Raw genomic sequence first — 26,023 nt, 5'->3', positions numbered from 1 at the left:
AGGATAGCCGGTTCCGGCTCGCGACCAGTAAACAAATTCTGTATGAGACCTGCGAGGACTGGCCAAAAATATAGCTTATTTTGATCATATTACATCAGCCTATTATACTAGTAGGAAACTGGTTCCAAATACATACCTTAGTTGTTACAGTATGCACTAGAGTCGCATAATTCAATTTAAACATACTGTCAACCCACCTGCTGATCCTAACTCTCAAATATGTGGTAGTTGAAACTACCCCCGGAATTGCATCTGCCTGCTTAAAATTGAGCAGAAGATATATTTTAGCCAGGTTTAGTTTATAGCCAGATAATGCACCAAACCTATTAGCTTCATAGGTTATATGTTTAATGGCCACCTGTGGATCTACTGAGAAAACAACAGCATCATCGGCATAGGCAGTGATTTTAAGCTTGCAGTCATTAGATCTTACTTCCACTATAACTTCATTTAAAAGGAGGGACTTAAAATAAGGCTCAAGACAGAGGGCGAATAGGAAGGGGGGAAATGGGGCACCCCTGTCGTGGGCCCCTGAGAATTGCAAATGTTGGGGAACAACTCCCTCCATAAACTAGTTTAGCCATAGGGCTTTGATAAAGGGATTGTATACACCTAAGAAATCGCCCCTTGAAACCCACAACAGTCACTGTACACCATAGCATTCCCCCACCTGGTCAAAAGCCTTCTCAGCACCTAATAAAATCATGCCCATCTATATACCTTCTTTCTCTGTTACATCAAATGTCGCCACTGTCAAATTAGTATGGTTAGCAGTATCCCTTCCCGGGATGAAACAGTGCTGTTGAGACAAGACCAAATATGGCATTAATGGAGCCAGCGGGGTACACAGTATCTTCGCAAATGCCTTTGCGTCTGAATATATTAATGAAATAGGGCGATAGGAACCCTTGTCCTCCGGGAACTTCTTCAGGAAAACAGCAATGTTAGTGTGATTCCATGTGGGGGGTATATATCCCCCTCCATCTATATGCCTAATCAGCTTCATAAATTCTGGCACCATAATATCTCTGAATGTTTTATAAAATATGAGCAGGATACTGTCTTTCCCAGCAGCTTTCCGAGAAGGTAGAGCCTTTCTAGCATCCTCTAATTCAGACTCATATATTTCACTCTGTAAGGCCATATAATGAGTGTCATCTAAATGTGGCAGTCTAGAGCCCTAAAAATATTCCAACAGATCTGGCTGGTTAAATGATTGGGGGTAACTATAAAGATTCTGATAGAAGAGTGTAATCTGCTCTGCAATAGGTTGCAAACTGGTATGCAACACTCCGTCTGTCCCTTTACCACTCCGAAATGCCAGTACTTGCCCAACAGACTTGCCATATTCATACTGAAGCACTTTATTTTTGTGATAACTCGTGGCCACTTTTTCCGCGATCTAAAAGACTGCGACTCTCAAGTAACTCAAGGTATATAACATGTTTCCAACAATCTCCAGCTGCAATTGTCCGGGCATGGTGAAGCTCTAATTCCCACACCCTCTGACCCCACTGATTTACCCCTTCTTGCATTGCCCTATTCTTAGTGAGAATAAACTGCAAAGTGACCCCACAAATATATGCTTTCATAGCATTCCAAACCCCCTGCAGTGTGGCTGTTCCAGTGTTCAACATTATAAACTCCCTTAGTAAACTTGCCATATAACTTCGGTAATCCGAGTTAGCAGGGAGATGACGAGGAAACTAAGGTTCCTGCTTTCCCTTGTGCCAGCCAGTGCCTGGAGTGTAAAAATAACTGCTTTTTAATCAGAGGTAATCTTAGGGCATACTTCAATCTCAGGAGCTTGGATAAGTTGAGCCCCTGCAAAGATCATATTTATCCTTGAATATTGTTTATGAGGAGAAGAATAAAAGGTGTGCCCTGGATTTAAGGGATGCAATACCCTTCACACAATGATCAACTTGTGTAAACGGGCAGGTTCCAAAATGGATGATCTTGTATAGACCATGCGTCACTGTACATGATGATTGGTAGAGTCTATCTCAAAATTCATCACACAGTTAAAGTCACCCATCAGAATTAGGTCCCCCACCTAATCTAATAATTTCTAACAAAGCAAGTCAAAAATCCCAGGATCGTCAGTATTTGGGCTGTACAGTAAACAGATAATATACTTTCGGCCATATATCAAAAGCTGAGGAATCACTCACCTTCCCCTTGCATCCGCTGATGTTTTAAATATCTTAGCCTCTATGTGCTTAGCAGACATTATAGCTACCCTTGAATAGAAACAGACTGTGAGGTGCTAATAATGGTGTTGTAGCCCAGTTGTTTCAGCAGTGAGCGATTCTTATATGGTAGGTGTGTCTCAGTTAGACACAATAATTGTGACATGGACAACATTACCTCTTCTCGTACTAGTTGGCGCTTTCCTGCTCGATTCAAGCCAGCCCCATTCCAGCACGTGATTTCCAACCTGTACGTTGCCATATGTCATAAGTGCTTGGTGCATCCACCACTATGTCACCTCCCAAACACCGAGAAAAACAAACTTAGATGTGAACGTTCTGACTCTTTTTACCCCTGCACGCCCCTCCACCAAATTCAAGCACCATACATCAAGCAACTTATTGGCTTACATAGCTTCCCCCATCCCACAAAGCCTCCTCCCACCTGTGTCTACAGAAAGGAACCATCCCTCCCTGTGTTGTCAGCTGATAAGACAGAACTGTGAGATCTCAACTCCAAGACCATCACCCTCCTGTCTACCCACTGCCACCCCACATCTGTGAATAAACAAAAGTAGGCTTTTGAGGAAGCCTTAGTACGGCCAAAACTAAATCAGGCAGATATCATATAGCTATCAGTACCTCAACATAATGAATATTCAAAGCATTATTCTTTGAAGTCACGTGTGCATGGAAACTCTCTTCATTGAACTAAGAATTTGCTCTGCATCTGCCTTGGAGAGGTAGAACTTTGTTTGGCCAGCCTTAATAATCTTCAGCATGACCGAATCCTGTAGAAACACTTGTGCATCAGCAGCTTTCAGAGGATCAGTCTTTTGTCACAGTGTTCACCGGTGTTCCATAGTATGTTTACAGAAGTCTGATTGCACAAACAGAGACATCAAGTCCACAGTAATTGGTGCTGTGGGACATGCTTTAAGAGAAACCGTGTGCCTCAGTAGAAAGTTGCCCACATATATCAAAAACAGCAGAGGATACTTTTGGTTAGTGTTGGTGTGATTCCGGGTTATTGGCAAAAATTGTGCATGTTGAATTTTGGAATCTATGTTCCAGTCATAAGTCTGGGAATGCCTTTTTGAATAGCCTCACTATGAACAGCTGTGGGTCATCCCCTTCTCTTCCTTCTGGCACCCAAAACACCCTCACATTGTTACAGCGCTGTCGATTTTCCAGGTCTTCAACTTTAGATTTTACCAACTCCAGACGACTCTCCTGGCTCCTGATGGTCTTAACTGCAGCTGTTCCCACTTTTTCGCCCCTGTCACCCCTGCTGAAGCTCAGCAATTTCAGTCAGAAGTGCTATTACCTCCTGCAGGGATTGTCATAGTGCCTGATTGTCTGATCTTAGCGCAATGCTGGAGTGCTTCTGAGCTCTGGATCTGTATAAAGGGTAGTACTGCTGCCAATGAAGGCTCTGAATCTGGTGCCATCAACTGTATCAGACCATTGACTGATGCTCTGTAGTGCCTGTAAAGTCAGTGCCGAAAGGATCCTGAACTTGTCCCTGGGCCGGGCTCCTGCTAGGAGTAAGATGGGTGCTGGCATTAGGGGTGCTGGAGCACGATGAGGCTTCAGGGGGGAGAACTGACTCAGTCTCTACCACCCTTGCAGACTGGTCTGTTATGCAATTAACAGATGGCTATGAGAGATTTGCCCTCCTCCCCTTATAGACAGTCCAACACTGTAGACCTTTTTAGACAGTTTTGGTGCTTGCAGGAAAATTCTTCCTAGTGTTGCCTTGACCCTTCTGAGCCGGCAGCTTATCCCGCTTCCCCTGTGACCCCATCACCGAAGAGGGTTTCTTGTTAGACATATCCCCGGATTTCCGGGCACCAGCCTTCGCCTCCTCATTATTTGGCCTACTGCTCTCCCTGGTGAATTGCCTAGTAGCTGACATGGCTGCCCCCGATCATAGCCAGGGTCCAGAAGCTGTTGGACTATTGTGTTTAAAGCCGGCCCAGAAATTGGGGTCCCTTGAAGTCTAGTCCCACCTTACAAGCCTCATGCGTTCAGTGTGCACAATCCCAATCTCGTCCACAATTTTGCTGCGGTGTCTCTGAGGGACTCACACATTAGCCCGTCCATCTGCCCTTTACCATTAGCCAACATTATGGAAGTTGTAGTAAGAACAGTGCCTGAGTGTAGTGCTGCTACATTGTTACCTTGTTTCACTGTAAATATTGCATTTGCTACATTGTTGCATCTCCATGAACTCCAGCACAGATTACCCTCATTAACTCTCTGGAAAGTGGTGACTCAATGCATTCCCTGCTGATCTTTCCTGCTTGCCTTGAGCAGACTCGCCGCCATGACTGAATTTAGAAACTTCATGATTGGGTAGCCTAAGCTGGAGACGGAGCCCTTCTCGGTTATGGACTGTGGGCTTGTGACATTACTTGGAGCGTCTCCCGATACTCCACCTGAAGCCCCTGTTGTGGCTGAGCTGCAACCGTGGCCCCCCTGGAGTCCACCCGGCTAAATTGGCACCATACAGCAGGTAAGGCCTACGTGCCGCTGGAGATGGAGAAAAGATATCAGGCCACCACGTACGCAAAAATCGACAGGCCTTCACATCCAGGCTCCCTCATGCACTAATGCTTCTCTCACGTGCCGGAAACTGCATCTGTCTGTAAATGTCAGGCCACGACGGTGAGAGCGATGGACACGAGGAGAAAGAGTACTCACAGTGGCAGGATCAGCCTGCCATCTTTCTCCCCCCCTCAACTGTAGATTGTCTCAATAATTCATTTTAAGGGATGACACTGTTGCCCAAATAATGTAAACATTCTTATTCGATCACTTTGGAACGACTTTTTGTCTGAAACTGGAAATAAAAGCCTTAAATATCTAATAACTCGCTATGTAAATTATAGAATACAATACGTTTCGTACTGCCAACTTTCCCCGATAGACTTACTTCCACTCGAAATACAAATTCAGCATCACAAAATAGCATGTACATTAATTTAAGATAATTAGAAGATAAGCCTTTTTAAATGTTGCTTATGTTTAGCAGCCTGCTGCTTCGTAAATTGTGTTTCATTTCTGTAATTTGATGCAGAGATGTGTTTTATTTGTACAGGTTGTACTTTCATTATATTTTAATTTCATTTTGTATATTTCATACTGGCCGTTGCATGCGATGTTAATGCATAAAAACACGAAGTACTATTTGTAATGTTTGTTAATTCATATTATTTGCCCCATACATTTCTTTATTGAAAACAACGAAATTATGCTGCTTGACCAACACCAGGAATGTGAAGAACTGAAGCGAGAAAACAAAAATCTTTCAAACGATCTACATTTGGAAAGATTTTTTATGAAGTCTGAAAGTGAGCTGGGCATGAGGAACCTGAGAAATCTAAATCAAGATCTGCTGTCAGAAGTCAATGAGGTATCTACTAAGGGGCATATTTAATGCTTTGCATGCATTTTTATTCTTGAAGGTTAATAGTGTGATCCAGGTAGCACATCGAGGCACACCAGATCTTTCATAATGCATATTTTATTTTCATGAAGTTTTGCATGATTAAGGGCCTTATTTAGATCTCAGCGGAGTGGTTACTCCGCCGCAACGGTGACAGATATTCCGTCCGCTGAAATCTAAATACCATTGCTTTCTATTGTATTTAGATTTCGGCAGACAAGATAACCGCTGCAACGGAGTAACCTCTCTGCTGAGATCTAAATCAGGCCCTTAGGGCCATATTTATACTTTTTGACGCAAAACTGCGCTAACGCAGTTTTGCGTCAAAAAAATTAGCGCCGGCTTACGCCATTCTGAAGCGCCATGCGGGCGCCTTTATTTAATCAATGACGTTAGCCGGCGTTAGCCGCCGGCGCTGCCTGGTGTGCGTGGAAAAAAACGACGTACACCAGGCAGCGCCGGCGTAGGGGGATATGGGGCTTGGGCGTCAAGAAATGGGGCAAGTCAGGTTGAGGCAATTTTTTCGCCTCAACCCGATTTGCGCCATTTTATTCGACTCCCAACCCCCATAGAAATCTTAGCAAAGACAGGAGTCATGCCCCCTTGCCCAATGGCCATGCCCAGGGGACTTATGTCCCCTGGGCATGGTCATTGGGCATAGTGGCATGTAGGGGGGCACAAATCAGGCCCCCCTATGCCACAAAAAAAAATGAAAAAAAACACTTACCTGAACTTACCTTAATGTCCCTGGGATGGGTCCCTCCAGCCTTGGGTGTCCTCCTGGGGTGGGCAAGGGTGACAGGGGGTGTCCCTGGGGGCATGGGAGGGCACCTCTGGGCTCCTTCAGAGCCCACAGGTCCCTTAACGCCTGCCTTTTGCAGGCGCTAAAAAACGGCTCAAAAGTGGCCGTACGTCATTTTTTTTGACCCGCCCACTCCTGGGCGTGAATTTTGCCCGGGAGTATAAATCCGACACACATGCCTCGGAGTCGATTTTTTAGACGGGAACGCCTACCTTGCATATAATTAACGCAAAGTAGGTGTCCACGCTAAAAAATGACGCTAACTCCATGGACTTTGGCGCTAGACGCGTCTAACGCCAAAGTATAAATATGGAGTTAGTTTTGCGTCGAAATTGCGTAAAAAAAAACGATGCAATTCCGGCGCAAACGGAGTATAAATATGCCCCTAAGTCTTTTGGGTTATTTAGTGTACACTGACAGGTAATGACATGTTTCAAACCATGCATCAAAGCAGTGATGTAACGAAACTGGAAGTGGCCCCCCTGCAAGGAACATTGAGGGCCCACCCGGACTCACTCAGGCCACGTGCTGTGCTTAGCTACCTACCCCCACACCACGGGTGCTGCAGGGGCCCTTGTTACACCCAGCTGCTGCTCCTCCGCTATGGCGGAGGAGCGTTGCCCACACGAGCAGCAGCAGCTGCAAAACTTTAACAACAAAACTATGTTTATTATCCTTTCGTTGTTAAAGGGGCGGGCCATGTGGATGAAGAGGGGAGTGCACTGTGCACTCCCCTCAGTGCGCATGTGTGTTTGTCTGGCCGTCTCGGGCTGGAGAGAGCAGGCACAGGCTCCCAGTTTTCCTGAGAGCACTCGGGCTGGGTGCTCCAGCCCATCCTAACGCTGCTCTGAGCAGCGTCAGGATTGGACGCAGGGCAGGCTGGGAGCCTGTGCCTGCTGAGGAGAAGGAGGAGCGGCGGTACGCAGATAAGTTTTATTTTTTTAATTTTAGTTTTGAGTTTAATGTTTTACTGCGACTGGTTACACCACTGCGTCAAAGGTGTCTCCAAAAATGCCAAAAAATTAACATGTCAGGTGTACACAGATTAGCAATTGCTTCAGCAACCCAATTTGTATAAATGTATTGTTACAAATTAAGAGATACCAGAAAAAAACACAACCTGAGACCTTTTAATTGTTCCGAATGTAAACAGAAACAGTGCAGGACGTGCCCTTCTAATATTCCTGCTCCCGGACATAGTATAGGAGACAGTAGGGCCGTCTTCTTTAAACATGTAACACAGGGACATGAAAGGAATGATTTAGAATGTGAGGATGCACTCTTATACTACATCTTAAGAAAATAGGTAGAGGAGCATACACAACTCGAGTTAATTTATGGTTATTACAAGAACTCACTGACCAGAGCCCACACATGTGCTATGATAATCTGTCCAAACTCTGCAGGGGTGTACAGTTCCTGGCAATGATATAAAAAGACAAAAACACAATTGCCTGCTGCCTGTTTTTCTGCACAGTTTGAGAATTGATCCACCTGTCACCGCAAAAGTCTAGGGCTGCAGCATTTGTCCTCTAGTAGACACCAGCAAAAGCCTATTTGAATTTGCATTAGCAACAATCAGTACACTTACTAAAGGGAGAAAGAGGTATCTTTATGTGTCTCTCTTCAGCAATCTACATAGCAGGAGTCAACTGAATCAGATAGGCATTCTGTTTGCACACAGAGAACAACTCATTTAACTTCATGAAAATATTAACACAATTATATTAGCAAAAGCAACACAAATGCAGCTGAAAGACCATTATTGCAAGACTCATATCGCTGTTAAATGGATACGTAAGAATTAGATAATTCTGGGGACAACAAAGATTAGAGTAGTTCTTGGCCATGGCTAATTTTACATTTTGCAGCTAAGTAAAAGAATCAGGGTGGAATGTAAAACACAGATATATGAACAAACCAACACTTGTAGTGGTTTGTAACCTTCTAGCATTAAAAGGTTTAGGTTCCCATGTACAGATATTAAACCAGATATAAAATGCTTTACCAGACACTAAAATTAGCATACACAATCAAGTAAAAAGGGAACAAATCCAACAGCAAAACTATGAATCTCAAAATATATATTTCGTTCAATGAAATCCATTCACTTGACAATCTTCCTAGAGAAACTGAACCAAAATACACCAAATAAAAATTCCAACAGTTCAAAGTTCGAACATGTCATCACTTTCAGCATTTTCAGCAAAAACGTTTCGTACTGAAAACAAAGATTAATCTTTCACTTTTGTGTTCAAACCATATATATGTCGATATCTATATATATATCTTATCTGTATATCTATATATAAATATATCTATATCTCTCTCTCTCTATATATACATATATAGAGAGAGAGAGATATAGATATATATATAATAGGAAAATAGTACGTGGATCTGATTTGGAATAGTCAGAGACAATAGTTATGTTATCTAAATTCACATTAAACCTTACCATGTATTTCTGTGCTTGCATTTTATAAGGAGTTCTTTTGGTAGGTCCCAAACATGTTTGGTTCGTTCGTTGCTAGAGACCATGGTCTATGATATAACCAAAATAAATAATGTTACATAAAAAAAGAATAGAGCTGAAATAAATACAAATCTACAATGTTACTTCAAAACTGTATTATTGTATTACGTTTGGAGATAATCTGAGAAGCACACTATTAGAAGGAAACAAGAGATTCAGGGTGATGCATGTGTATCAACACAGTTAAATTAACTCCTTTTGTCTTATGTAGATTGTTTGCAAGAATCACAAACTAAATACACTTATATGTAGCGAATCGTCACTTCCATTTGTAAAATATGTTATTTTTCCATCAGTCATCCATCAATGTACTGTCCGTTTTAAATAAGAGTTGTACACAGTTTGAGAAATAATAAGCAGAGCATAATATCAGATTATCTGGTTTTATGTATGATACTACTCTGGTAATGATATATCATAACAGTTGTGGGCATTCTTTTGTTTTAAACCTTTTTACGTGCTAGGTTATGCAGAACCACAATTTCCCACTCGTACACACAAATGCAATAGGACAAATTTCCTTTGTGTAGCCTTTCTCTACATCTGCCCATATTTCCTTGGCAGAACGTTTCTTTACATGGCCACAAGGGTTATCGGGTTTCCCTTGCCATGTTCCAGAAATCACGTTTGAAAATTTATGGTAAACAAAATTCCTGCCTTTTTAGTAGTGATAAGTAATTATCCACAGCTACATTCTTCAGAGGTTTGTGGGCTAACTGAAGTCTACTAAAATGTTTTGGCTAAAACACCTAGGCCCATATTTATACTCTTTTTGCGCTGCATTTGCGTCATTTTGTAACGCAAAAGTGGCGCAAACGTACAAAATATAATTGTATTTTGTAAGTTTGTGCCACTTTTGCATCAAAAAATTACGCAAATGCGGTGCAAAAAAAAGGATAAATATGGGCCCTAGTTACTCTTTTTCAAAATAGGACATCGGGTAGTGGCAAGCTAAACGTAAAAGCTTGGGAAATTTTACATTACTTCATAGCCATAGAAGTTATCTAAGGCTTAAGTGTTGATGCAAACAAGGAAACTAACATTTCATCCCACCACCCAGATTGTCATTCCAGTAGCTCTGATAATTTGATGTAGTACATTATAAATATTTGAATGTGAAGACCTCAGGGCACCGCATATTCTCCTTTTATATTAATTGTTCAGATGCCTTTATAAGCTCATCTAATCAAACAACAATAAATCGAAATTCTGCTGAAAATAGTCACTAACCAAACCCTTCCTGAACTGGATAACCAATTATGACAACTAGGCTTGATATTAAAATAGTTATTGTTCCTCGTCTGAAACAAAAAGACTCTTACAATTGTGTACACCCCATATACATCAATATGAAAATATCTTACCCATATACAAATATCTTTGCATTAAAGCCTTTCAATCACCTTTGGAAGATAAACATTGTCAAATTATAGCTAACAGCCAACATAAAGAATAAAAAAAATTCCAAGACCTAGATGAGACCAATCAATAAGGGACCAGTTTTTCCACCTAGTGCCCAAGGCAACATATATCAGATTCAATCACAATATGCTCTGTACATGTAGTTCTTTTCCACATGGGCTGTCTTCTTGAACTTGTTGATCACTCCTCTATTTACCTCAAGCTGCTACTACAATAGGATTTGTTTTTACATTATGGGTACTAAATGTAGGAGGATAACATTTGATTTTCGCAAATCAATCATGGATGTAAAAGGTTAGGAGACTGGTATCCTATAATGCATTCAGGTATTATGTTCCTATCCCATCCGCTAATTTTACATTTCATGATCACTCTGAACTTTTCAAAGGGAATCAGGCCACCCAAAAAATGCTAGCAGATCCAAATTGTATAATAAACAATGTAGGTGTGCATCATCCTATATAGAAAATCGGTTTAATCCCTCTAATTTGTTATTCAGAATCCATTTTGTTAGATTCTCGCATACCACTGTTTGGACTTTTGTCCAGTAAGAGTTTGCACAATGACAAGTTGTTTGCCACAACTGACTATGGTGGTCATTACGACCCTGGCGGACGGTGTTAAAGCTACGGAAATACCGCAAACAGGGCGTCGGACGAAAAAAAGGGAATTATGACCCTGGCGGTAACCTCCAACAAAGACTGCCACTTTAACACACCGCCCGCCACGGCGGTACAGACAAGCAGCGCGGCGGTCACCGCCAACAGACAGGCGGGAGACAATGTACCGCCCTCACTATTACAACCCGCCAATCCGCCACCTTTTCCGGGGCGGATTCACCGTGGATAAAAACACGGCGGAAACAGCTTTTGCTATGGGAAAACGCTCACCTCAACATACTCCACGAGGAAGGAGGACACCATGGAGGCCGAATTACAAATCCTGCCTGCCCTTGTCTTTCTGCTCCTCTACGACCAACAGCTACGTAGGCGCCGAAGACACCGGTGAGTACTGCATCCATGACACGGAGGAGGGGGGAGGCAAAAGTTTGGGGGACACCCACCAAACACCCCCACCCTCGCATATTACAGCATACACACCAATGCATTCACAAAAATCACAGTAACAACCCACAATCCCCCTGGAAGAATGAAAAGACAATGCGAAATTCGGTCAAACCTTGTAATGTGCCAATATACATGTCATATAAAAAGTATACAGATATATATATCTCAAAATCACTCTTATTTACACATACAATCCGAGAAGTAGTGCAGATATGTACACAACAATGTCCGTGCACCAACAGTCCAAAAATGCATGGGAGAGGCCCACAAACTATACCTGACCAAAATCAGAGAGAACACTGCCGGGGCATCAGATAGAAACACTACAGGCACCTCAGGGGGAAGGAAAGGGGGGGCACCTCAGCCAGATGAATGCGAAGCCAGATCCACAACGGGGCTCCATGTCCATTGATGTATCCTGGGGAGTGCAAAGCCACAGTCTCTCAAGTCTCACAAGTGGGTGGCTTGCCCACTGTGCCATCCTGGGAAGTGCAAAGCCACAGTCTCTCAAGTCTCTACAGTGGGTGGGTTGCCCACTGTGCCATCCTGGGGAGTGCAAGGCCTCAGTCTCTCAAGTCTCTACAGTGGGTGGCTTGCCCACTGTGCCATCCTGGGGAGTGCAAAGCCACAGTCTCTCAAGTAGATGCAGTTCTCTACTGTTACTGGGGGGGACTGGGGCCCAGACTGGATGAGTCTCCCCGTGAAAGTTTAATGTCCGGTCACTGTCCCAGCTGCACATGGGAGAAGGCGCCTTTTCATTCCTACACGGTGCATGCCCTGTTCAGCGGTGCTTTGCCATGGCGGTCTTTGCCCTGTTCAGCTGTGCTTTGCCATGGCGGTCTTTGCCCTGTTCAGCGGTGCTTTGCCATGGCGGTCTTTGCCCTGTTCAGCAGTGCTTTGCCATGGCGGTCTTTGCCCTGTTCAGCGGTGCTTTGCCATGGCAGTCTATGGACTGTTCAGCGGTGTTTTGCCATGGCGGTCATTGGCCTGTTCAGTGGTGCTTTGCCATGGCGGTTCTGGTACGGACATTGGTGTGTGGCATGACGATCTCTACACTGGGCATTGGTGTGTAGCATGACGATCTCTACACTGGACATTGGTGTGTGGCATGACGATCTCTACACTGGACATTGGTGTGTGGCATGACGATCTCTACACTGGGCATTGGTGTGTAGCATGACGTTTTCTACAATGAGCATTGGTGGGTGGCATGACGTTCCATCATTGCGCAGCGGGGCTGTGGCATCCGGGCCCCTCCTGGGCCCTCCTGGGCCCTCCTGGGCTGTGACTCCGGCGGTGGTTTCTGGACCAGTGACGATACTTGGGCCCTCTTGGGCTGTGACTCTGGCGGTGGTCTGTGGACCAGTGATGATACTTGGGCCCTCCTGGGCTGTGACTCTTGCGGTGGCGGTGGTCTCCTGACCAGTGACGATACTTGGGCCCTCCTGGGCTGTGACTCTGGTGGTGGTCTCTGGACCAGTGATGATACTTGGGCCCTCCTGGGCTGTGACTCTGGCGGTGGTCTCCTGACCAGTGACGATACTTGGGCCCTCCTGGGCTGTGACTCTGGCGGTGGTCTCTGGACCAATGACGATACTTGGGCCCTCCTGGGCTGTGACTCCGGCGGTGGTCTCTGGACCAGTGACGATACTTGGGCCCTCCTGGGCTGTGACTCTGGCGGTGGTCTCTGGACCAGTGACGATACTTGGGCCCTCCTGGGCTGTGACTCTGGCGGTGGTCTCTGGACCAGTGACGATACTTGGGCCCTCCTGGGCTGTGACTCCAGCGGTGGTCTCCTGACCAGTGACGATACTTGGGCCCTCCTGGGCTGTGACTCCGGTGGTGGCGGTGGTCTCCTGACCAGAGACGATACTTGGGCCCTCCTGGGCTGTGACTCCGGCGGTGGCGGTGGTCTCCTGACCAGTGACGATACTTGGGCCCCCCTGGGCTGTGACTCCAGCGGTGGTCTCTGGACTGGCGGTTGTGTCTGGACCGCCGGAAATTATGGCGCACTTCTCCACCGTGACACTCACAACAGGCTGGGCAGACTTCCTCTGGACCTTCCCCACCTTTGTTGGAGTTACAGCTGACCAATCCCCTTCGAACCCATGTCACTTGTAGTCCCACCAGGAGTCTTAACACGGTCCCGTCGTCCACTCTCCAATTTTAGAGCCTTTACAGGGTTTGGGCTGCCAGTGCCTTGGCTCCGGGTCCTACTGCCTGCCCTGGTGGCCAGTGCACTCCACAAACCTTGAACAGCCACCACTGGTATTGGAGGCTTTTTGGCTGAGGCACTACGACGGGACTGATGAATTGGAGGGGGGGTGGGAGCAAAAAGGTCAATTTGACATAGGGACAGTTTCTGATGAACACTGGGATGGGTAGCTGGAGGGGGTCTGGGGTGGATGAAGAGGAGGTGGTTGTAGGAGGTGTCACTTTAGGTGTTTTGGGTGCAGGTGCAGGTACTGGGGGCCGTCATGAGGTGGATGGATGTTGGGTGAGTGATTGGCGGCGTTTGTGTACTTTGGGAGGGGGCGTCACAGACACACTGGGAGAGGACACAGGGGACGTGTAAATGGCAGTGGAGGTGGTGAGTGCAGGTGAGCGGCTTGTGGTGCTGGGTGTCCTGGTGCGAGTCCTAGTGCCTGTAGATGTGGTGCATGCAGGTGTGTGTGTAGATGAGACTGGGAGGGAGGAGGGAGAAGAGGAGGAGGGGGACACAGTGGAGACAGTGGATGTTGCTGTGTGTGTATGTGGGTGAGGCTTGCGTGAGTTCCTGTGGTGTGTGTGGTGCCTATGTTTGCCTGAGCTACTTGTGTGTGTTGACTTGTGTGCATGCTGGTCTGTAGGTGTGCTTGGGATGGGCTGGGGTACAGGAGATTGGGTCTGGGTGGAGGAAGTTGGAGGGGGGAGGCTGGACACAGGGACAATGGCGGCCATCAGTGCTGAGGCCAGAGATTGCAGGGTTCGCTGAAGGACAGCCTGACCAGAATGAATGCCCTCCAGGAATGCATTACCGTGTTGCAACTCTCGTTCTACACCCTGGATGGCATTCACAATAGTAGACTGCCCAACAGTGAGTGACCTGAGGAGGTCAATGGCCTCCTCACTGAGGGCAGCAGGGGTGACTGGGGCAGGGCCTGAGGTGCCTGGGACGAAGGTGATGCCCACCCTCCTGGGTGAGCGGGCACGGGGCGAACGCTGAGGGGCTGCTGGGAGGGCGGTGCTGGTAGGGGAGGTGGCGGCTGTACCTGTAGAGGTGGGGGGCACAGATGGTGCCGCCACCACAAGGGAGCCCCCATCGGCGAACGAGTCCGTGTCGCTGGTTGGTGATCCGGTGGCCGACGTGAAGCTCCCCTCGCCCTCCGTCCCACTGGTGCATTCAGAGTCTGTGGTGTGGCCCTCCATGGCCATGTGGGATGCAGCTCCCTCGTGCTCCGGTGCCACTGTACCTCCGCCTGATGATGCTGATGTACAAAAGGACAGGGAGAGCAGGAAAAGGGGGGGAGACAGAAGAAAGAGAGTTTTAGTGCATGGCATTCCGCTACCGTTGGCGGACAAGACAGACGCAGCAGCCCCCTGCATTACGCCGTGCTCCTGCCCTCTGCACATGCAATTTCTGGGATATGGCCTACATGGCAATGGTGGACATCTGCGCACATGGATGCCACAGGGGCAACTATACCTCAACTTGGCACTCTGGTGAGGTGGGGTAGAGTGCCACATGGTCTACATTACGGAGGGGCCTTGCCTACCGAATTCGCCCTGGCCTAGGGACACCCACAGCCCACCTCCCCCACCCAGACCCCTCCACTGCACGCAAAGTCCACAGAATGAGGTTGTACTCACCCCCTTGTGTCTGCTGTGATGTCCTCAAGCACCCATCCAACTCCGGGTAGGCCACCGCCAGGATCCGGAACATCAGGGGGGTCATGGTGCGACGGGCACCCCTCCCACGTTGGGAGGCCATCCCCAGCTGAGCCTCTGCTGTCTTCTTTCTGCAGCGGCGAATGTCCTCCCATCTCTTACGGCAGTGGGTGCCCCCAGGGTCCGGACCTCCTTGGCGATGGCACGCCAAATGTCCCTCTTCTGGTGGGCGCTGACCTACATGACATGCACAAGGGAAGAGGTACAGTCATTACCAACTGCACCATCAATGTGAGTGGCCCCCTCCCTACTCTGGCCATGTGGCCCATTCATTCCCATGCATAACTGTTCTATGTACTCTGCCCCCTTCTCTCTTCCACCCAGCCCTCTCCACCCAGGCCTAGCCCATACAACATGCTCCCTGTGTACTAACCTGTTGGTCTGGAGGACCGTAGAGTAGCGTGTACTGGGGGAGGACCCCATCCACAAGTTTCTCCAACTCCTGTGCAGTGAAGGCAGGGGCCCTTTCCCCAGACGCAGCATCCATCGTCGCTTCCAGACCGAGGTCACAGCAGCACTAGTAGTGTAGGTCCTTTCCTGTCGAAGGTCAGGTATCTAGTGCATCATCACCGCCAGCGCACCTGTTCATTGGCTCCTGGGACCCATAGGGTCCAATGTTAACCAATGCAGCATTGCGCCGCGGTCTACGACCGCCTACCGCGACGGTGTGCAACGCCAGCGCAGTTACCCCACAATCCCATTGTCCCAGTTTAGAGGTCAGGCAGCCGCCATTTCAGGGGCCCACATGGCTTCATTTACTACTGCGTCACACATAGCTAGGCCTACACTCAACACACATACAGGAAGGGTTTTGTGTCTGGTGTAGTCTTGTGTGTAACAGTGGGTACATACCTGGAGGATTAATGAGTGGTTCTTCGCTGTTTTCCTTCGTAGGCACCGTCAGCTGGGACATATGAGAAGATGGCGGAATCCTCCGGTGTACCAACCGCTGGTGGACCTGTTGACAATGGAAGAAAGACATGTCATCGTCACCTACAGGTTTGACCGTACCACTATCCAGGAACTATGTACCCAGTTGGAGCCAGACCTGATGTCACCGATCCGCCATCCGACTGGAATCCCCCCTGACGTGCAGGTGCTGTCAGTGCTCCATTTCCTTGCAAGTGGGTCATTTCAGACAACAGTGGCCATGGCATCAGGGATGTCCCAGCCTATGTTTTCCAACATCTTGTCCAGAGTGTTGTCTGCCCTGCTGAAACACGTAAGGAGATACATCATATTCCCTCAGGTGGAGGATTTACCTACAGTGAAAGGTGACTTCTATGCCCTTGGACATATTCCCAAAGTCATAGGTGCCATTGATGGGACCCATGTAGCTCTGGCCCTCCCGCAGGAGTGAACAGGTGTACAGGAACAGGAAGAGTTATCATTCTATGAATGTCCAGATGGTCTGTTTGGCAGACCAGTACATCTCGCAGGTAAATGCTATGTTCCCTGGCTCAGTGCATGACGCCTACATCCTGCGCAATAGCAGCATCCCTGATATGATGTGTCAACTCCAGAGGCACCGTGTATGCTATTGGGGGACTCTGGTTACCCCAACCTTTCCTGGCTATTGACCCCAGTGAGGAATCCCAGGACCAGGGCAGAGGAACGGTACAATGATGCCCATGGGCGGACTAGGAGGGTTATCGAATGCACCTTCGGCCTCCTTAAGGCCAGGTTCAGGTGCCTCCATATGACAGGTGGATCCCTATTCTACTCACCGAAGAAGGTGTGCGACATCATCGTCGCCTGCTCCATGCTCCATAATTTGGCTTTGCGACACCAGTTGCCTTTTCTGCAGGAGGATGATCCAGATGACGGTGTTGTAGCAGCTGTGGAGCCTGTGGAGCCTGTGGACAGTGATGAGGATGAAGCTGAGGAAGAAGAAAACGACAACAGGGATTCAGTCATACAGCAATATTTCCAGTGACACACAGGTGAGAACATTTTCTGGTTTAACATTACATTAACTTTCACACGTCTACCTCTATCCTGTACCTACATTTCACTCACTATTTGTTAATTGAGTTGTACCCTTCCATTTCAGTTTCACAAGTGTGGTAACCTACGTGTCAACTGCTTGCATCCTTCAAGGGCTTGTGATGTGTGACATAGGTATGTTAGCCTTACAATGGGTAACCCATTATGACACTGTGATTGATAATACAAAGTACCAAATCATAGACTGACTCCAGATTTTTTGGTGTTTCAAGGGTGTTTATTTAAGTGCCCCAAAAATGAAGGGGGGTTGTAAAATGGTGATGGGTGATGGTGGAGGAATGTCCATGGCAGAGTCCAGTCTATTAGTCTCACAGGTGCACTACCCATCTTGGCATAGGAAGTGGAGCTGGGGCAGTTCGAATATGGACAGGGTAACAAAGTGGGACAGTGGGAGGACAACCAGGGTGGTCTTATTTCCTGGCGGGGTCTTGCCATCTTGCTCTGTCCTGTTCCTGGATCTCAGGGACCGCTTGCATGGTGGTTGTCCGTCTGCAGGGGGTGGGGTGCTGGTGTGGTGGTCCTGTGGCGGGGCATCCTGTCCACTAGCGCCAGCGGAGGTGGTGGGCAGTTCATCGTCCATGCTAGTGTCAGGGGCCTCTTGGAGTGCCACGGCGTCCCTCAAGGTCTTTTGAATGGCCCTCTGCACCCCTACGATGGTGCCCAGGGCGGAGCCGATGGTCCTGAGCTCCTCCCTGAACCCCAAATACTGCTCCTCCTGCAGGCGCAGGGTCTCCTGCAACTTGTCCAGGACCGTCGCCATCGTCTCCTGGGAGTGGTGGTATGCTCCCATGATGGAGGAGAGGGCCTCGTGGAGAGTTGGTTCCCTTGGCCTGTCCTCCCTCTGTCGCACAGCAGCCCTCCCAGTTCCCCGGTGTTCCTGTGCCTCCGTCCCCTGGACCGTGTGCCCACTACCACTGCCCCCAGGTCCCTGTTGTTGTTGGGGTGGTGGGTTAGCCTGTGTGCCCTGTAGTGGTGGACACACCGCTGCTTGACCTGTCCTGGGTTGGGAGGTTTGCGCCCACTGGGTGGGTGCTGTGCTGGTGTTACCAGAGGGTGGCAGCTTGGTGTTGGGCTGTGGCTGGGCAAGGGGAACTGACTGTCTGGAGGCCCACGATGGTCCGGGCTGGTCATCAAGATCCAGTGGGGCAGAGCTGCTGTCGTCACTGTGGGCCTCTTCTGGGGGTGAAGTGGTGTTGTCTGGACCCTCTGGTGTGGTGACGGTTCTTCGGGTTCCTGCAGGGGTATGAGAACATGATTATTGCATGTGTGTGTTTCATGGTGTGCAATGGGTGGGTGTTTGTGTACCCCAGTGCAAGCATTCCTGTGTGGGGGCTTGTGTGATGATGGTTGGGGGGGTGTTCTGGGTAAGTGCATTGAGCATGCTTTAGTGAGGGGTGCCCATGCTTAGTTGTGTCATGCAGGGCTTGGTGTTGGGATGGGTGGTTTGTGTTATGGGTACATTAGTGAGGTTTTGGGGTGATAGGGGAGGGTGTGAGGGTGGGGGTGTGTGATAGCATGCAGGTAGGGTGGGGGATGTGATAGTTAAGATTTGAGTTACCAGTGTCCCATCCTCCACCGACTCCTCCGAGGCCCTCAGGATGCAAGATGGTCAAGACTTGCTCCTCCCATGTTGTTAGTTGTGGGGGAGGAGGTGGGGGTCCGCCGCCAGTCCGCTGCACCGCAATGTTGTGCCTGGATACCGTGGAACGCACCTTCCCCGTAGGTCGTTCCACCTCTTCCTGATGTCCTCCCTATTTCTTGGGTGCTGTCCCACGGCGTTCACCCTGTCCACTATTCTGCGCCATAACTCCATCTTCCTGGCTATTGATGTGTGCTGTACCTGTGAGCCAAATAGCTGTGGCTCTACCCGTACGATTTCCTCCACCATGACCCTGAGCTCCTCCTCGGAGAAGCGGGGGTGTCTTTGGCGTGACATGGGGTGGTGTGTGTGGGGTGGTGTATGTGGTGATGAGTGTGGTGAGTGTAGTGGTATGTGGTGTTTTGTGCGTGGATGTTGTGTGGATGATGGTGTTGTGTGCCTCTGTGTGATGGGGTTGTCAATAGCTGTGCTCTCTCTCAGAATTTCTGGTTGTAGGGGTTTGTGGGTGATGTGGGTGTGTGTTTTATATTGTGTTGGGTGTGTGGGAGTGTTGTTTGTATGTGTATCAGGTGTGTGTATTTGGAATTGTCCAATGTGGCGGTGTTTTGGAGATGTGTATGTATTTTGAGCGCAGCGGTGTGTACCGCCAATGGAATACCGCGGTTGAAAGACCACCGCGTGGATTCGTGGGTCGTAATAGCATGGGCGTGTTTCTGTTGGAGGATTTGTTTCTGCATGTTTATCGCTGACCTTTGGTGTGGCGGTGTTGTGTGGGTGTCTGAATTTCGGCGGATTCCGTGATGTGTGTCATAATAGCTGTGGCGGTCTACCGCCGCCGCCGCGGTGTATTGGCGGTCTTCTGCACGGCGGTAAGCGCCTTATACCGCCAATGTTGTAATGACCCCCTATGTGCCCAAACTATTGTGAAGGGAAATGAAAAATGATTGCTATACCAAGGTCCACAACTTAAAGTAATGCTTGACCACACTTGTTCAGTTCAAACAATATGATTCAGCATTGTTTGCATAAGGATTGTTGGTGCTATAAAAGAAGAGTTGGTGAGACCCACCAACACATAACCACACTCCTTTGCTAATTCTCAATCTCCGGGCATAATCTTTGTATTATAGATATATGCTATGGCAAAAAGTACAGGAATACAGCAAAGCAGACTAGATCACTAGAACTGTACTGATTATCTAACCATTTATAAGAATGCCCAATGAGCAGTTCTTTTATTATTTATTTGATTCTTCCAGGTTTTATATAGTGCTGACGTGGCCCAAATGCATTAGAGCACTTTCCATGACACCATGAAGTACACTCTGGTTAACAAACATCATAAAACAACCAATCAGCACCAGGAGGATAAGGAACAAAGATGTCATACCAGCAAGGGTATTACAGGATAAGTAGTGGTTAGCTAACCATCATAGTAAATCAGCAGCAAGTAACCAAGAGTGCAGAGAGAACAAACATTTCATAACAGGAAAGATGGGTCAAGTCAACCTAGAAGAAACAACGTTACCCACTGTAATCAAGGGGTGTCTCAAATATTAGGATTTAGAGTTCCCTTTTGAATGTGAAGAGACACAAAATGTTATGGCAAGACAGGAGGCCTTTTATTCACTACTTCAAAGCCGCAAACATTGAAAGCTCCAAAATAGAACACGAATGACGACATAAAGAATAGAACTTGGAGTCCATAAAAAATCTCAGCACTCAAGACTCCTCTTTTGTTTGCTGCTTCTGAGCAGATAAGTATCTCTTGTCACATGTTCTTGAAGTTTAATCCATTTAGTATAGAAAACTCTTTTTTTCTTTGGATTGTATGTTAATATAGGGGATATCATGGTTATTTTTTAATATGGGTTCAAATTTATGGACTCTTTGTTTATTTTAAGTTTATCTTCTTGGATTGTAGTTTGAATGTTATTCTAAGGTATTTCTAAACTAAATAACATATTGTATCATTATCCGCCTAAAGTAAATGCTTTGCAATGGTAAAATCAGTTCAGAGGCAGTTGGAAAGTGAAAGGCGCACAAGCCTCTCAAGTGCTGGAGGGCAGAGGTCTCTCTGAGTTGGTCATAATCACGACAGTTGAGCTTGCGATCATTTGTTGGTGCTCAGAGGCGCTCCTATTAAAAACTGACATGCTTTCCTCAAGGCGGTTTTTAATCAGGCGTGCTTTTTAAAAGCAGCGATCCCGTTATTGCAAGCGTTCGCCTGCTTAAATATATAGAAAATTTAGTTGAAATGGAGATCGGTCTTGGGTTTGATCCCGAACTCCATATCAACGTTCTTTTTGTAAATAGGGCATGCAAAACAGGTTTTTGGAGAAAAAAAAAAGAAGAAAAGAAGAGAAAGCGTAATGATTACTTTTGATCTGTTAGAAGGTAACAGGCTATCGTGCTTCTGAGTATAATGCGGGATAACCATGGAAGGAAGCAGGAAGTGAATGCACACAAAATCTGATGAGGAGGGTCCATCAAACAAAGGTCCAGGGGGTAAATACTTCAGTAAGAAAAAGCATGTAGCAATAGTGGACTAATCTATAACTTCAAAGATGGGGACCTAACGCGGTTCAAATGACAGCGTGTCAAATAGCGGCACAACTGAGAGGCAGGTTAACCCTGCAAGATAAATTGCCATTGACGGGAGAAGTGGTGATAACACTCCAAAATGGGATGAGTGTATTGTTTATATGGATTACAATGACAGAGACATTTATTCTGGTTTAGAGTTTGGAGACTCTATTACATCATCTAAAAAAGTTGAAAAACTTATAAAAGACCCTTTGGGACAAAGAATGTTTGCTCCTAGGGAAATAAAACAACTAATAAGTTCAAATTAGTGGCCCATGAATCATGTGGCAGAATATGTTAAAGATAAAATTAGAATGCCTCTGGAGAACCAATATAGAAGCATAATGAAGCGGAGTGCCCTAGACCTGCTATTGAGTACAAGGTTATGGTCACTCTGAATCTTGACCCTGAACTAATTACTTACCTGTTCAAGCTTGGAAGGGACCCAAAGAAGGGTCTGGAGAGAGCACTTAATCAATGCAAGGATAAGTTAATGGACATTTTTATAACTTGTTTCTCTGACCTAATATAAGAGGCATATATTAACTGCTGGTGCCAGAGAGCAATGTGCTTCCTAGGGAATGCTAATGCTAGCACTAGCACTAAAAGGAAGAAGGCTGTGCTATTTAGAATTAGCCCAAAATTATTCTTTTTGGAGAAGGCATGGTCAAGTCACTGGGAAAGTTTGTATCTAAATTCACAGCCTTGGATAAGGCTCAGACGTCTGTGCGGAAGGTGCATAGTTAAAATAATTTATATCAGAGGGCTGGAAGGAGAGGAGAACCTTCTGGCCGGGGGTACTGTTAGGCCCAGGTGGGATTTGGAAGATCAAACTATAGAGGAAGCACAGAGAGAGGAGGGTTCTATCCCCAACGAGGAAGAGGAAGCAGAGGACACTCTTCCAGAGGAAGAGGCAACCAGTTTTTCTCAACAGGTGAGTATGGAGATAATTTCTGGTTCTTCCCAGGTAAAGGTGGGAGGAAGATTGAAGTGTTTTATACAGGAATGGTGGAAAAATAGCACAGGATCAATGGGTCCTTTTATCGGTAAGCAGTTTCAAAATAGAATAAAAAAGTATTCCCGTGCAGATCAAAGAATCAAACAAATTATTTTTCAAAGAAGATCAGAAAGACGTGGTAAGTCAAGAGATTTTACAAATGCTGGAAAAGAATGCAATAATTTGCATACAGGAAGAAGAAAGAGGTTTTGAGAGCACTTTGTTTTTAGTCAAGAAAAAAGACAAAGGCTGGCGTTCAGTCATAAATCTAGGACAGGTGAATCAGTATGCAACATACCATCATTTCAAGATGGAGGGAATACATATGCTGAGAGACATTTTGAAAAAGGAAGACTGTATGGTGAAATTTGATCTAAAGGTGGCTCATTTCACTGTTCCGATGCACTGCGAGAGTCAGAAATTTCTTCAGTTCCTTTGGAACGGAGAGCTATACCAATTTACGTGTCTGCGTTTGGTCTCTCATCATGCCTGTGGTGTTTGACAAAGGTCATGAAACCATTTATGGGTCTGTTGAGAGAACAAGGGGTAAGATTAGTAATTTGTCTGGACGATACCCTTATTATGAGCCAGAACAAAGAGGTTTTGGCTAGTCAGTTGATTTTAGTAAGACAATTATTGGAGAAACTGGGGTTTGTAGTGAATTTGGATAAATCTATTTTGACTCCTACACAGACCATAGAATTTTTGGGACTCATTATAGATACTTTGAGAATACAGCTAAGGTTACCAGAACCAAAGATAAAATTGATAAAGAAGGAGGTTGGTCTTCTACGGCCAAAAGAATTGGTATCTTTAAGGGAGGTAGCTCGTGTTCTAAGCCTATTGTCTTCTTCAGTTCAGGCTGTATTCCCAGGTCCCTTAGATTACAGAGCCCTCCAGAGGCTGAAGGGTGCGGGTTTGGCAAAAGGTTTATGGTATGGAGACAAGGTGAGAATGACTAGAGAGATGAAAGAAGAGTTGATTTGGTGGCTGGAAACTTGGAGGCATGGAACGGTCGCTCAGTACTTGGAACTTTTCCAGATTTTGTCATGGATTCGGATATGAGCAATTTTGCTTGGGGGCGATGTTCAGCGATCAGGTGACAGGAGGGAGATAGAACATGTCAGAGAAAAAGGAGCACATCAATTGTTTGGAGGTGAAGGTAGGTTACTTTGTTCTGCACAGCTTAAGTGACACTCTGAAGGGTCATTCAGTACTTCTGAGGATGGACAATGTCACTGCAGTAACATACATTTAAATGCTTGGAGGGTGCAGATCCAAGAAACCGACAGAAATTCCGGAAGACTTGTCGAATTTTTGTCAGGAACAGGAAAGTTATTAACAGCTCAATATTTACCAGGGAAGGAGAATGTTATAGCTGACTGGAATTCTTGATTTATAAAGGATTACAACAAATGGATAGTAGATAGGAAATTATTTAAAGAGATAGAGATGATTCTAGGCCCAATTGAGGTAGACTTTGTTGCATCGAAATTAACATTTCAGAAAGAGAAATACTTCAGTTGGCTTCCGGATCCACAAGCATTAGCAGTGGATGCCTTTACTCAGAATTGGGCAGGATTGGAGGGATATGCTTTCCCTCCCTTTGCAATGACCTGGAGAATGTTGTTGCAAGTCAGGAGGCAGAAATGGTAGCTAGTGATAGTAACTACTTTCTGGAACACGCAGATTTAGTTTCCAACAATTTTAGAAGTGTCAGTAGACATTCCATTACTAATAGAATGTTGTCAAGGGATGTTGGTAGGTATAGATGGAATAGAACATACTCTTGTGGAGGCCTGTATGCTGAACATTATAGTTTGGAGAATTTCAGGAATTGAGGAAGAATCAGAGGTCTTTCGGGAAAGGCTTTTGGGCTGCTCGCTGAGTCTTGGGCTCCAAGAACAAAGAAGAGGTATCAAGGAGCATGGAGCGTGTGGGCACATTCGTGCATGGAACGGAATTTTGATCCCATGGAGGTGGATGAGGTTGAGATAGCCAATGTTTTGGCAGAACTGTATGATCAAGGATTAGCATTCTGAACGTTGAGCTGTTATAGATCAGCGATTGCTGCAGGACACTCTTGTTGAGGCTATGTCTAAAGGTAAGAGTCCTTTAGTGTGTATGCTAATTACCGGTATTCGCCTGAAAAGACCACCAAGAGCCAGATAAACTAAATTGTGGGATGTGAATTTAGTGTTAAAATTGTTTGATAGTTGGCCTATTAACAGATTTCTATGTTTGAGGGAATTATCTTGGAAACTGACAATGTTGTTGTGTTTGATTTCTTTTAGACGGATCTCTGTTCAGGCTTTACATCTGGAGAGTAGATTTTTTCCAACCAGAAGGAGTATTGTTTGAGGTATGGAGGGAGACTAAAAGGTAGCGCTAATCCTGCTGAGCACATAGGGGCCCATTGAGAGCAATAGAATTGCCCCCTTTTAACACCTGCTCTGCGCATGTGTTAAAAATAGCGGCGCAGTTGAATCTCTAAGATTCCACTGTGCCATTTTTGCAGTCCCCCTAATGTGAGAATGCCCCCCTTGCATACATTATGCCTGGCGCAGGCATATTGTTGCCCATGTTGCGCAAGGGGTTACAAAGTTGCGCAATGCATGTAGTGCGCCACTTTGTTAATATGGTGCAGCAAATTTAGCCTTGTTGGGCCACATTAGCATCATGCAAAATTATGCTTATGTGGCGCAAGGAGGCGCTGGGCCCTCTTAAATCTGGGCCTGTGTTGGAATAGGTGTTTTATCCATATTTTGATGAAAAAACAGTTTTGTGCAGTTAATTGCATTAAAGAGTATGAAAAGAGAACAGAAGAATTCTGGGCTGATGGTGTAACTTAGTTGTTGATTTCTTACATTAAACCTTTCAAAGCTGTTTCTGTTCCAACAATTACATGTTGGGTAAAGAATATTATGAAGGAAGTTGGTGTGAATGTTGAAACGTTTAAGGCGCATTCTATAAGGGGAGCAATGTCTTCACAAGTTTTTTATTCAGGGAGAAGATTGGTGGAAATTTTAAAGGCTGCAGATTGGTCCAATGCAGGAGTGTTTAGAACATTTTATTTTAAACCAGTGGAGTATGTATCCAATTCTATTTTGAGAAGCTTTGAACATGCATAATGTTAGTTTCCTGTCTTGGCATAAAAAATTGATTCTCATAGTATTAATGTCTACAGAATCATTATTTTATTAAAGACAAGGAGGCTAGTATCATCCCTCGCCCCTTCCCCGGGAGGGAGTACAAAAAAAATAAAAGAGAAATCAAAGTAAATTAAAAAAGAAATTTAAGAACTGTCATTATATTTGGATGAAGTTTTTTTAGTGTTAAAGTTCCTTAGGGGCAGATGTAGCAAGCATTGCAAAATGCCGATTGCGATGCTCATTCACAATTTGCGAGTCGGTACTGAATTGTGAATGCGACTCGC

General features: G+C 46.1%; 1 protein-coding gene across 3 annotated transcripts in view; it reads left to right on the top strand.

Annotated features, from left to right (window-relative positions):
- LOC138284614 (golgin subfamily A member 6-like protein 7) overlaps window positions 1-26,023 on the top strand; it is a 190,326-nt gene that overhangs the window by 9,671 nt on the left and 154,632 nt on the right. For 2 of the 3 annotated variants that reach the window (XM_069223611.1, XM_069223610.1), the window contains exon 2: window positions 5,470-5,610. The exons of the other annotated variant lie outside the window; for it this stretch is intronic. In XM_069223611.1, coding sequence (XP_069079712.1) covers window positions 5,470-5,610 — 141 coding nt within the window. The remainder of the gene's footprint in view (window positions 1-5,469; window positions 5,611-26,023) is intronic. 3 annotated transcript variants of the gene reach the window in all.

The sequence above is a fragment of the Pleurodeles waltl genome, chromosome 3_1 (assembly GCF_031143425.1).
Source record: "Pleurodeles waltl isolate 20211129_DDA chromosome 3_1, aPleWal1.hap1.20221129, whole genome shotgun sequence".
Lineage (NCBI taxonomy): Eukaryota > Metazoa > Chordata > Amphibia > Caudata > Salamandridae > Pleurodeles > Pleurodeles waltl.
This window is presented reverse-complemented; position numbering and strand designations above follow the sequence as displayed.